The sequence below is a fragment of the Clytia hemisphaerica genome, unplaced genomic scaffold (assembly GCF_902728285.1).
Source record: "Clytia hemisphaerica strain Z4C2 unplaced genomic scaffold, Clytia hemisphaerica genome assembly, whole genome shotgun sequence".
In the NCBI taxonomy this organism is placed as follows: domain Eukaryota; kingdom Metazoa; phylum Cnidaria; class Hydrozoa; order Leptothecata; family Clytiidae; genus Clytia; species Clytia hemisphaerica.
Genome location: NW_027104287.1, coordinates 132144 through 144784, shown reverse-complemented (window position 1 = coordinate 144784; position 12641 = coordinate 132144). Strand labels below are relative to the sequence as shown.

The window sequence follows — 12641 nt, the reverse complement described above, 5'->3', positions numbered from 1 at the left end:
CCAGGGACAACTAAGTGCTGGTGAGTTGTGGTGGACAGAGAGCAATAATACAGCAGGAAATGAGACAGGCTCAACCGAAAAGGTGACAATTAGAAAGACTAGGGTATTTTACCAGCCCTTCTAAAGTCTCTTAGAAGGTGAATAGAAATTCGGAAAGTTTCTTATTTACTAATTTCGCCTTAGCGAAAGTATTACAATAGTCATTCTGCGGTGAGAAAAAAAATTTAGAAACGAAAGTGGTCGATACGGTGGGCGAATTCACTAAAACTTAATTTGCATTCTACACGCTCGTATAACCACGGACGATTTTCGCGGGTTTTCTATAGAATACTTCATACATGTCTGTTACTGCGGAGATAATAAGATGCTCCACAATTTCAAGTAACGGCACCTTAAGTTAAAACTTTATCCTGCATCGTGAATTCCAGTTCGCATGTAATTCCCTATCACATGAAGAAAGTATAAACTTTCAAATTTGCTTTTCCAGTTCTAATAAGAATTGTTTTTCTGTTGGATCTAGATTAAAGAGTCTGATTTAAAGCACCTTTTCTGCCCCTTCACATAATGATTGTAGCATCTTTTTTTTACCACACTTCACTTCAGATTCATCCAGTACACTGAATCTGTTAGAGACTTATTTTTTGCAAATCAGTTTCAAGCCGTTGAGCCCTGACTCTGATTTAGGCCTTTTTTGCCCGTCAGTTTCAAGCCGTCGAGCTCTGACTCTGATTGAGGCACCCCATGGCCAGGGCAGGTTGTCATCCTGTGCCTGCGCCCGATTGAGCTTGTGCACATTGACAGCTCTTAAGAATCCAACTGCATTGCCAGTTCCAATACACCGCTGCACTGTCAGCTCAAATTATATTCTTGAAAATATCACATTTGACTAGATACTTTTTTACAAAGTCAGAGCAGTTTTTGTTCCTAAAGATGATATCTGTTGCATTACATTGTGCACGCATAGGAAGTTTTGCTTTTATAGTTCAGAGAAATTTGAAGTGTATTGCCAAATCTTTTGTTTTTGGATCTGACCTTTCTAATGACGCGCTTTTAAAACTATTGAGACCTGTTCGTTTCATAGCACTTTTTACCCTTCTATGTTTTGTGATCCCTAAATCGTTTGAGGCAACAGAGCTTTACACGCCTTTAGATTTTCTTAATATTTCAGATTTTTCGTCCAATATCCCAATGCAGTGTACAAATCAGAATATCCAAATCGTATTATTTTAATAGTGAATTAAACTCTTTTATTATCAGGAGATGTAGAACTTAATCCAGGTCCAGGTGTCCAAGGTTCTTTTCACCAGGGCCATCGTAAATTTGGTGAGACTGCCGGTATACTCCTCGAACTGTTTTTTTTGCTATTTGCTATACTCAATTTAGAAAATTATCGTTATGGGTTATGATATGGAAGACTCGTTATTTGGATTACGTTTTAGATCAAGGTAAAATTAGGGTATCACAGGACAGTCTCCATTTATGGAAAAGTTTTCCAAGACAATTGACATAGGAGATAGCACTTGTGCACTGACTTTTAACATTTTTGAAGCATATTTTGAGACTGGTAATATTCCAGGAAATTTTGTTCAGGAGGAACACTCTTATTGCAACATTCTGGTGCAGTTTTTAGTGATAGCTGGAAATTGTTTAGCTGTGATGCACTACAACAAAAATTACTTTTTTTTACTTACATAGTAGTTTTTTTGAATTTTTTATGAAATCTAAAACATGCTTTAAATCAATCCGATACACTTGCATTGACCTGATTTTGACAAATACACTGAGCACCATAAAAAAATCTGGAACAGTAGTGACAGGGTTAAGCGATTTCCATCGTCTAATTTATTTCATGCTTATATGTCTTATAAGACAAAGTATACAAAATTACCACCTAGAATTATAAAATATCGAGATTATAAAAACTTTAACGAATATGAATTTCTCTATGAGCTTAACACTTGTATATTCAACAATGCCCTAAGCAATTATGATCATTTTGAAAAGATTTGTACATCTTTGTATATATTGTATATCTTATCTAGGCATGCACTTTTGGAAACCAAATATCTCAGAGCAAATAACAAACCTCATGTTAGCAAAAGCCTCAGAAAAGCAATCATGCCGAGATCACACCCCAAAGCCTTGGCTCAAAAGTCCAATAACCCTGAGAACAAGGCTTGTTATAAGCGTCAAAGAAATTTGGTTGTCAAACTGAACAGAAAAGCAAGAAAAGCTTACTTCACGAGTACAACATTATTTTTTGGGATGTGATAAAACCTATGTTCTCAAACAAACGTTGCAAGTGATGGAAAGATTACTTGAAAATGATATTTTATTTACATCTGATAATGATAAAGCAGATATTTTCAATTCATATTTCAATAGGATAACTGTCTTGACATTCCAAGCTGGGATTGCAATAAACTTGCCTTTGAACTCTGATAGTTTCTTAACTTCAAAATTTAAGAATCATCCTAGTATTAAAAGGAAATCTTGATGCACAAAACTTTTGAGGCTAAGTTTGAGTTTTCCCAAATTGGTAAAAAAGACAATCTATTTTGAGCTATAAGACAAATAATTCTTGTAAGTGAAAATATACCGACTCGAGTGCTTAAAATTGCTGCCAGGTCGTGTGTTCCATTTCTAACATTTTGCTTCAATGACTGACTGTCTTTCATCAAGAACATTTCCTGATACTGATAGGATTAAACTCGCTGACATTATTCCAAGTTTGAAAAAAGGTTAATGAGCATTTAGAATCTTCGTTTTCGAAACTCCTTTGCGGATTTCGGAAGGGGCATAGCACACAACATGCCGTTTTAAATCTAATAGGAAATTGGCAAAATGCTCTTGCTGATAACAAAAAAGTGGGTGCTGTTCTAATTGACTTATTGAAAGCCTTTGACTGCTTACCTCATGACCTTTTGTTAGCTAAACTTTCAGCGTATGGTCTTGGAAATGACAATCTAAAATTCATGCACAGTTACCTTAGCAATAGAAGTCACCGAGTTCTTGTAGGTTCACATCCCCAGGGATCTATTTTAGGTCCTTTATTATTCAACATATTCATCAATGATTTATTTTACATTATTCAAGAAATTTAGATAGAGTCAATATTTTACGTGGATAGCCCAGTAATCTAAGACTTTTAGACAGTCTTTCGATTGTTTTCACGGGGTTCACGGCCAGCCGGCTCGGCTATCTATGAATTGAACGGAACATTGGAAGGAGCGGGGATTCGAACCGCGAATCCCTGGTTTGAGACGCTGACGCCTTTGACCACATGGCCATCGCTCCTCAAATTTCAAATTATGCCGATGACAATACCTCTACTGGCACAAGTGTATTGACGATGTAAATCGAAATTTATTAAATCATTTGAAAATTTTATTTGAGAGGTTTGAACATAACTCTATGGTTACTAAACCATCAAAGTTCCAGTTGATATATCCAGGAACATTCAATCAAAATCTCTCTTTGAAAATCAAGGATATTGAATAAAGTAGTCAGAGATAACATATCAATCTTTCTATGAATATTTCGGCCAACTGGCCTTTTTTACATCCTGAATAATGTTGAGGTTGTGAATCGCCTAGGACTTAAAATCGATAATAAAATTTCTCTTGTTCCTCACGTGTCCGAGCTTTGTGAACAACCCAACCAAAAACTGAACTGTCGAAAAAAAAAACTTTCTGTCTGATGATCAAACTAAACTTCTTATAAACTCTTATATATCGCCCTCTGATTTGAATGTTTTGCGGTAAAGTGGGGAGTAACCTTATAGACAAATGCCACTACAGAGCTCTTCGTGCTGTCAAAAACAGTAGTGGTGTTAGTTAAGAGAACTTACTAGCAGATTGTAACAGTCAGTTCAATGCAAAATCTCGTATTACCATATTTGGAAGAAACCATTGCGTAATGTTATATAAATGTTCTACATTACATATAATGCGCATGCGTAAATTAAAACCACAAGTGATTATTGCACGCGATGATATACCACGAAATGAAGACTATGGGGTGGTCACTCTTAACGGTCGAGGATGTGGATTTTCCTTATAAGAAAATTTTTTTATAGGAATATCGATGTTTTATAAGAAACACTGCTTATAAATATCGATGTTTTATAAGAAACATTTTTTATAAGAATATCGATCATTCCAGTTAGAGTTAGGGTTGAAGCCCGAAACAATAGCATAATTATACTAATTATGCTATTAATGATGTAATCTTTACTGTACGAGATTTTTCATTGACCGCCCTCGTAATGTAGAGACTATCCATGCACGTAATCTGAAACTTCTGCCATGTTAAGTCCTCAAGTCAATCCAGCACATCGGACCTAGCATCATGCATGATATTTTCATTTCTGCCATAGCTTTGACCATCTCCTTTTTGGCTTAAACGCCAGATCTTATGTCACTTATCTTCAATTTCAAAATGGCTTACTATTATACGCTTGGTGTTGATACGGGAATAACTTTTTCCTTTTTTGTGGTTTTGACACTTTTATATTTCAAAACGGGGAGTGTTTTGAGAGAAGTACAAGAATGACGTTCAAAAGAACGAAACAAAAAAGCTCTAAAGACTTTGAAGTTTCTGTTTGGTTTGTTCGGAATCTCAATGGTTCTTTCAAAACTTTTGATTTACTGCATTCGAAGAATCATCCCAGAGAAAACACTTCACAAGCATGAGCTATTCTGAATTCATAGCAATGTTGTTCTTCGAATCATTTCCCATTGAGATGCTGTACTTGAATAATATTGGAAACTTTTTCATTTATCTCAAAATGATGCCTGCTTTTTGACATTTTCTTTCTAAATTTTTCTACTGCTGTAATTACAATAAAAATCAACACATTGGGACAGTACTTGGTACTGTAAAAAAATTCAAATGAATAACGTATTACTCTGTCGGCCAATTTGCGCTTCATTAACTTACAATTTAATAAGATTTAAAGAGCCTTTTTTGTTTGTTATTGAAACAAGTGTTTGTAAAAATTTGATTAGGGACAGAAAAAGCCGATCATAGCTCGATCGAGCGATGTCCTTCGTAGGTGACACGCGTAAACAGAAGTATCCCAATGTCACACATATATATACAATAGAGAAGAAAAACGAACACTTACAAGTTTCTTTAAGCGATTTCAAACTGTCAAGTAATTTTCTTGTCGCTTGCTCTGCTTTCCATCTTCGTTCGCGTTCTACATCAATCTCGTGGATGAGATTTAGATAAGTTTCATCATCCTCCGCACTCCTTACTTGACGTTCGCTCAATGGTTTGGATGGTTTCCCTTTGTGGAGGGTTATCGGATTGGCTCTAGTCAAAGGCTTACGATTTTGAAACCTTGAGGGTCGTGTAGTTGCACATGATACCCCTAAGCGAAACCACATAATTATTTATTTTTAAAAATGAACTCTGTACAATAAGATTTTGTTTAGACATTTATTTGTTTATAAGGTACATTGACCAGAAATGGCGACCACGACCATTGAGTTTCAAAGCCCGAAGGGCTAATGGCGAAACTTTAACCCTTCTCAGGCATTAAGAGTAATTGAAGCCACTTACTTCCTATCCAAAACGCGCATAGAACTCGCCATAATCATGATGACGGATTGTATCTAGTGGTTCCTTTGGTTCGGAGAACTGCATTTTTTGAAATCTAGCGATAGATTTTAGTTTTAATCCGACGTTTGTGTAAAAGCTACGCGCGGGCGTTCTGGATGGGATGGGAAATAAGTGGTTTCATTTCCCATCCAGGAGTCTCGCCTCTCTAGCCCTTCGGGCTTGAAATTCAATGACCACGACCAGCGATCACGGCCGGCGACCAGATAAATTTGGGTTATCAAGTTTATTTGCTCTCTCCACTGTAGAGAATGTCCAAATCAAGTCCTCAGAATACTAAAAGTGACCTTTGTCGTTCCGGACGACTCTGGTACGGTATAACTTTAATAACGATGATCTTTCTGATAATTTTTGACTTAAACAAAAAATTACGTCACGGGGACGCTACAAAATCCAAACATGGTTAAAAGATAAGACAGCCGGGGGAGGGCTAGAGTCAAACTTTTAAGAGATTTCTTTTTTTCATCCGATCGTGCTTTTAACCAAGCCGGCACGTTTTTTCAACGTTTGTCTAATGTTCACAACGTCCATATGACGTTAGATGAACGTTGAAACAACGTTGTGTGCCAGCTTGGAAGCCACCTTCAACATCCAAAGGACTTTTAGTGCCTTCAGCTACAGCTTAACCGGCGTGCGACACCGGGTACCGGCTAGTTACCTTTATTTTGCGAAGTTGCATCTGGTTTAACTTTATTTGTCAAAACGCCTTGCTTTAAAGGGACAGGTTTTCTTTTGGTATGTTTCGGTGGAGAAGGGAAGCTCTCGTCGTCATCATCAGTGCTGTACGTTTCAGTGGTTGTGGTGGTGTCGGTGATGTGCACATCAATCTCATTCTCCTTATTTGTGCTGTTCTACAGAAGAAAAACAAAACATTATCAGTCTCCTCTGAGATAAACAGGATGTATTATGTGCTGTAATATCCATATAATTATCATTATATATTGCTAAGTATTTCAAGCGAAAATAATTATGATCAATGCTCTAAAATTTCATTCACATTAAAATCTCCCAATGTCATGGAAATGCCGATGGAGACATTGAAATATGTGCAAGATTAGTTCTATAGTTCTTGCAAGAGTCAAGATATTGAAAGCAACTCAGTTTTATTATATCTTATGACTAAAAAGTGTTACTGTTGGAGATTACCTGTTTTTCTTTGTAAAGCTTAGTCAACTGTTCCAGCTGTTTCTCAAGAGCATGAAGCCGATCTACCGTCATCAACTGAAACAAGGAAAAACATTACTTTTTTTTTGTTTCACAATTTTTTTCATTTCAAATGTTCAATGAGAAAGATACTCACATCTTTCTGTGGCGCATCTTGTTCACACCCGTCTTTTGTTTCATCAACATTATTTTCATTGGCGGGAAAAGACCCAGGCTGTTGTCTTTCTTTGAACTTCAACAGAACAGAATCGATCTTCGGAGTTGACAAATCATTGTTGACTGTTTCATCCTTTGATATCTGAAATTAAATCCATGGACATTTTTAAAATCGGTAAACATTAGCGATTTGAGTTTGAAACAAGTGATACTTTTATGGACCTACCTGGTTATGGATTAAACTAGGTGTTTACACCTTCGTTGATTCATTTTTTGTTTTCTTCTCCTGTCAGTCTACCTGGAGTTTGTTGTCATCTTGTACAGGTCGCTGGGGTAATGTCGCCTGGCTGTCTTGAATGACAGTCAGCCTGTCCCAAGCCAGGATAAAGACAGAGGGACCCAGAGAGGACTAATTACCCTTTCATTATAACATCGTCTCTCTAAGAGGAAAAAGAATTCGGCCTTTCTTTGTTGTTTGTAGATCTGACAGGAGAAAACACTTTATTTTCATACTATATATATATATATATTCCTGAAAAACTTCAAAAAGATCCACCATCGATTGTTTACTCTTTAACTCCTACGATTAGAAATAAAATCTTTAATTATAAAGAAACTGTAAATTCCATCAATACAGCAGATTTAGAAACTTTTGGCACCAACCTTCCATCTTGTGAGTGTCACGATTCTCCTTTTATTGATCTAGACCATGGTCATATCATGACCGGAGATTTAAGTTTCATTAAAAATAATCATTTGCGAAAATTGATATCCAAGGGACCAAATTATCGTGAACCTCGAAATATCAATTGGAATAAATGCAGAGATGTTATTTCTAGTGGTCTGGATAGTTTTGTTGAATAAAACTTCAGCCAAAATTAATGAGACTGACGAAAACTTTCTTCAATGGAAAGTTGAAGTGTTAAAACAGGTGGATAAAAAGATAAAATTTTTGAAAAAGAAGATCAGGTACAATAAAGTGAGCTCTGTGCTCAAAAGACAAGATGTTATTGATTATTTGAATGTTTTACACACTAATTTTGTTATTGTCCCCATTGATAAAGCTGCTAATAACGTTGCATTTATTTGTAAACGTTTCTATGTTGAAGTAATTTTGAAGGAGATTGGGATTCTGGGTGCAGGAAATGAAACATACATTAGAGTTAATCAGAATAAAGCAGAAATGGTGAATGAAAATGTTCGTTTTTCTAAACGTTTTGGTCTTGCTGTTTCTGAGAAGGACTTGGATCTTCCATGTATCTATTGGACTCCAAAGAAACACAAGACTCCTACTGGTAAACGTTTCATTATCGCTTCAAAACATTGTTCCACCAAACTGATTTCTAGATCTGTCAGTCTAGTTTTTAAGCTTGTTTACAGACAAGTTGAAAATTTCCATACAAAAGCAAAGTTTTTGAGCAATTATAATAAATTTTGGGTACTTCAAAATTGTGATCCAGTACTAGATTCACTCAACCGAATCAATAAAAAGAAAAACGCCAAATCTATTTCCACCTTTGACTTTAGTACATTGTACACAAAGATTCCTCATGACAAACTGATTAAAGAACTATCAGAGGTCATTGATTTTGTATTTGATGCAGGTAACTGCAAGTTTATCGCTATTTCTAAAAATGATAAAGCGTATTGGTCAAAAACAAAACCCAAATCTTCTGTGTCTTTTACACAGAATTCTTTGAAAACTGCTATGAAACATCTGATAAAAAATTGTTTTTTCAATGCAGGTGATATTGTTTTGTGTCAAGTGATCGGGATTCCCATGGGAATCGATCCGGCGCCATTTTGGGCTAATCTTTTCCTCTACCAATACGAACAAAGGTATATGAGCCGGATCATTGAGGAAAATAAGGTTAAGGCTCGCCATTTTCATTCGACTAAAAGATTCATTGATGATTTGTGTGCGATCAATGACGGTAACTTGTTTCAGTCTGTGTATAGAGATATCTATCCAGATGAGCTTGAACTCAAAATTGAGCACTCTGGTAATCATGCTTCTTTTTTAAACCTGGATATTACCATCAAAGACGGGATATTTATTTATAAGTTGTTTGATAAACGGGATGCATTTCCTTTTTCCATAGTCCGAATGCCAAATAAAGATAGCAACTTGCCAGAATCGATTTTTTATTCTTCTTTTGTTGGTGAACTTCTCAGGATTGCTCGTTCTACGTTACTTTTCGAGGACTTGAAAGTTAAAGCCAAAGTTTTTATACAAAGAATGCGATGTCAAGGTGCTGAAAACGCAAAGTTAGATTGCAGTCTTCGACGGGGTTATAGTTCGTCATTTTTCAGAATTTTCAAGATTTCAACTCTCTCAAGATTCACTCGTGCGCCAGCTCTTGCGGTGAGCGGTCACGGTGTACGGGGCTTCGAACCGGGTTATAGTCCGATTTTTTAAATTCTCATTCTTTCCCCACTCTTTCCATCTTATTCTTTGAACTGTAAAATGTGTGTGTGAGAGCCACAGGGTTGGATAGTGGCAATCCAATCCCAGTTCCTTCTCTTCTAGTATGCTTTCTTCAACGTTGTAGCAGAAACGTGTCAAAGGTGTGGCAACTTTGTCTAGTAGAAAGTATACTTCTTTTCTCATTGTAATTTTAGTTTCTTCGGCTGGTTCCGTGTTACGTTTTAGTTTATTTTATATTATTGCGCGCGTTTTATACTTTCAATAAACACATCTTTTTACTATCTTTTATCTGTGGTGGTGTCTAATTAACACTGCTTGGCCTACCTACACAACCCTATTTCCATCATATAGGAGGATATTTTCACAAATGGCCGAAATCCTGTGTAGGTCGAAAACTGAGGAACAGATAATGTGTTTTCTTGAAATATTTTTTGACTCATATTGAGTTACTTCTTTCCATCTTAACTCATATTGAGTTACTTTCTTCCTTAAAGTCATTTTAGATCACTAGTTTTACATTGACGGATTTCTATGTCATCATATTTTCCTTTTCTACTCCAACCTGATTGATTTTCTGTGAATGTTCATTCTAGATTTTTGTTTGTATTTGTATTGTCTTTTTGTTTTGTGGGTTTTTTTTATTGTTTCCATTTTGAGTAGTTGAAGGTTTTATACTTCTAGACTATATATATATATATCTATACATCGTCTCTCTAAGAGGAAAAAGAATTCGGCCATTCTTTGTTTTTGTAGATCTGACAGGAGAAAACATTTTATTTTCATACTATATATATTTGCCTAGTACATCAGGATGTGCGAGGATGTCCCCTGCCTGGTGTCTAGTGCAGTCGGCTCCAAAGGAGTCTAAGGTGTTTACACCTTCGTTGATTCATTTTTTGTTTTTCTTCTTCTGTCAGTCTACCTGGAGTTTGTTGTCATCTTGTACAGGCCGCTGGGGTAATGTCGCCTGACTGTCTTGAATGAATTCGGCCATTCTTTGTTGTTTGTCACCCTACTTTCATGCAAAAAATCAGAAAAAAATTAATGATCCAATTTTTCACAAAATCGAAAAAGCCCGTTTTTTAGCCTTTTTTTGGCCCAAATTTGCCTAAAATTTTTTTTTCAAAAATCGGGCTCCGTCACATTCGAGGGTTTATAGTTATCCATCTTTGTGCAAAAAATCATAAAGAATGAAAGAGCCAATCTCGAGGAAAGCTAATAACTAAATAATTGATAATGTGCTTATAAAAAAATATAGAATTTGGCCAGTTTTTTCTATAAAAACACGCCAAGCAACCAAAATTTCATTTCTAAACACACATATTCTTCAAAAGTAAGCCTTAATGAGCATAAAAAAAACATCTATCTCATAAAAAAAGTGAGTAGTAATTTGCCTAAGAACATTGATGTGTGCTTATTAATAGTGATTCTTATAGATAAACATGCCTTTTTTGAGCCAACAAAATTTTTTTGCAAAAATCTGCTTGAGCCCTCTTTTACCTATGATGCTACCCTACTTTCATAAAAAAAATCAGAAAAAATTAATGATCCAATTTTTCACAAAATCGAAAAAGCCCGTTTTTTAGCCTTTTTTTGGCCCAAATTTGCCGAAAATTTTTTTTTTGAAAATCGGGCTTCGTCACATTTTGCCCACCACCATTTTGCACCCTTGTACCAAAAATCAAAACATTCCTATGATTCAATCCTGAGAAAAGTTGGTAACAGACGAACGAACGGACGAACGGACGAACGAACACAGGTTAATTTATAGGACCTCCACCCCACCGGGGTAGGTCCAAAAAAACTACAAAACTTCAAACCTTAATTTAGCTTTCCCAAACAAAGGCTTGTTTGACGGACAAGAAAATTGAATTACCGCATACTACATATACCTAATGACTGTTCGAGCTTACAGTGGATAAAGAAGCGGCTTGAAATGGTTCTGAAAGTAAATCTTCTGGGTCAAGAAAATCCAACAGCTCTTCAAGACCTAAAAAAATAAACTTTAATCATTTTCACAGGCCAATATCAATCAATAGGTTTAGGAAGGTCAAAAACTGTATCGTAAAATATCGCGGCACCGGGTTTAACCGTCAATCTTTCAATAAGATGCCGAGTATCTAATCCATGTTGAGTATTGAAAAAACAATTCTCAATTAACTAAATCTTACCAGGGACGTCAGAGGTATGTGTACTGCTTTCGCATTGGTTACCATCCCTGTCCATACCATCCAAGGATTTCAACCAAGGTAATTGTGCCAAGATATTCGCTCTGTATGCTGGTACACCACAAATAGGGTTAGTATTTTTTCCTTGACGAAGCTCAATCTTTTGTAAACAATTACAGCTTGATAGACACTCGATGACATGCTTCAGAGAATTGAGTCTGTTGGAGTATAGTTCAACATGCTGTAGAGAGTGTGAAGATTTCCGGAATGCTTTCAAACCTGTCAAGTCGTCAATTTGATTGAAAGTTAGATTCAATTTCTTCAATCTCCTGCATAAAAAAGAACGAAGAAAGTAACCGTTAGGTACTTTCATAAAATACATTAAGAATTGGAATTGCCTTGATGAACAACTGATTTATACCGCCAAATCCACGCCCAAACAACGAAGTGTCAACTCCATCAGCCTCACATTTTAAGACGAAGTGGAGTCGACACAAATACACCTTCAAACAAAAGAAAAGGCTTATACCCTCGGCAACGTTTTTTGTACGTTTTGACCTCTCCTCTCTGGAAAATTCACATATCTATTCATATGTTCACATCGGATCATTATGCATAGAGATACATGAAGAACAATTTGGTTTTTAAAATACAAATTTTAAACATAATACAAAAAGCTAAAATTTTTGATAAAACGCTTTAAATGCATGAAATATAATAGATCCTAATAATTTCTAATCTTGTTAAAAAACCTTAGGATTGCTACCACACTGATAGTAAATTGATATAGAACTTTCATATCATACCTCAATCTATCAATTCCTTTGACTTTGGTGATGTAATTGCTTGCCAGATTAAGAAATTGAAGATTGACACAGCCAGACAGTCCTGAAATCTCTTTCAATTTATTGGAAGACAAATCCAGATACTTCAAAGTCTTATGATGCGTCAACTGATCTCCGACTTCTCGAATGTGATTGCAATGCAGATTCAAATTCACCAATGCATCAGAAAGATTCACCTCATCTAGACTGGTGATACCAGAATCAATAAGACACAGTTCTTGATTGCTGCACATTATAATACTTTCTTGCTAAAAA

The 12641-nt window shown here is 35.9% G+C and overlaps 1 protein-coding gene across 1 annotated transcript in view; it reads right to left on the bottom strand.

The window, feature by feature from the left end:
• The window catches only part of LOC136817009 (leucine-rich repeat and coiled-coil domain-containing protein 1-like), a 23592-nt gene extending 10951 nt beyond the window's left edge, over positions 1-12641 (bottom strand). Inside the window, exons 1-7 of the mRNA XM_067073350.1 lie at positions 12348-12641; positions 11545-11870; positions 11287-11363; positions 6926-7087; positions 6772-6846; positions 6284-6476; positions 5129-5377 (exon numbers count right to left, since the gene is read on the bottom strand). Coding sequence (XP_066929451.1) covers positions 5129-5377; positions 6284-6476; positions 6772-6846; positions 6926-7087; positions 11287-11363; positions 11545-11870; positions 12348-12619 — 1354 coding nt within the window. The 5' untranslated portion in view covers positions 12620-12641. The remainder of the gene's footprint in view (positions 1-5128; positions 5378-6283; positions 6477-6771; positions 6847-6925; positions 7088-11286; positions 11364-11544; positions 11871-12347) is intronic.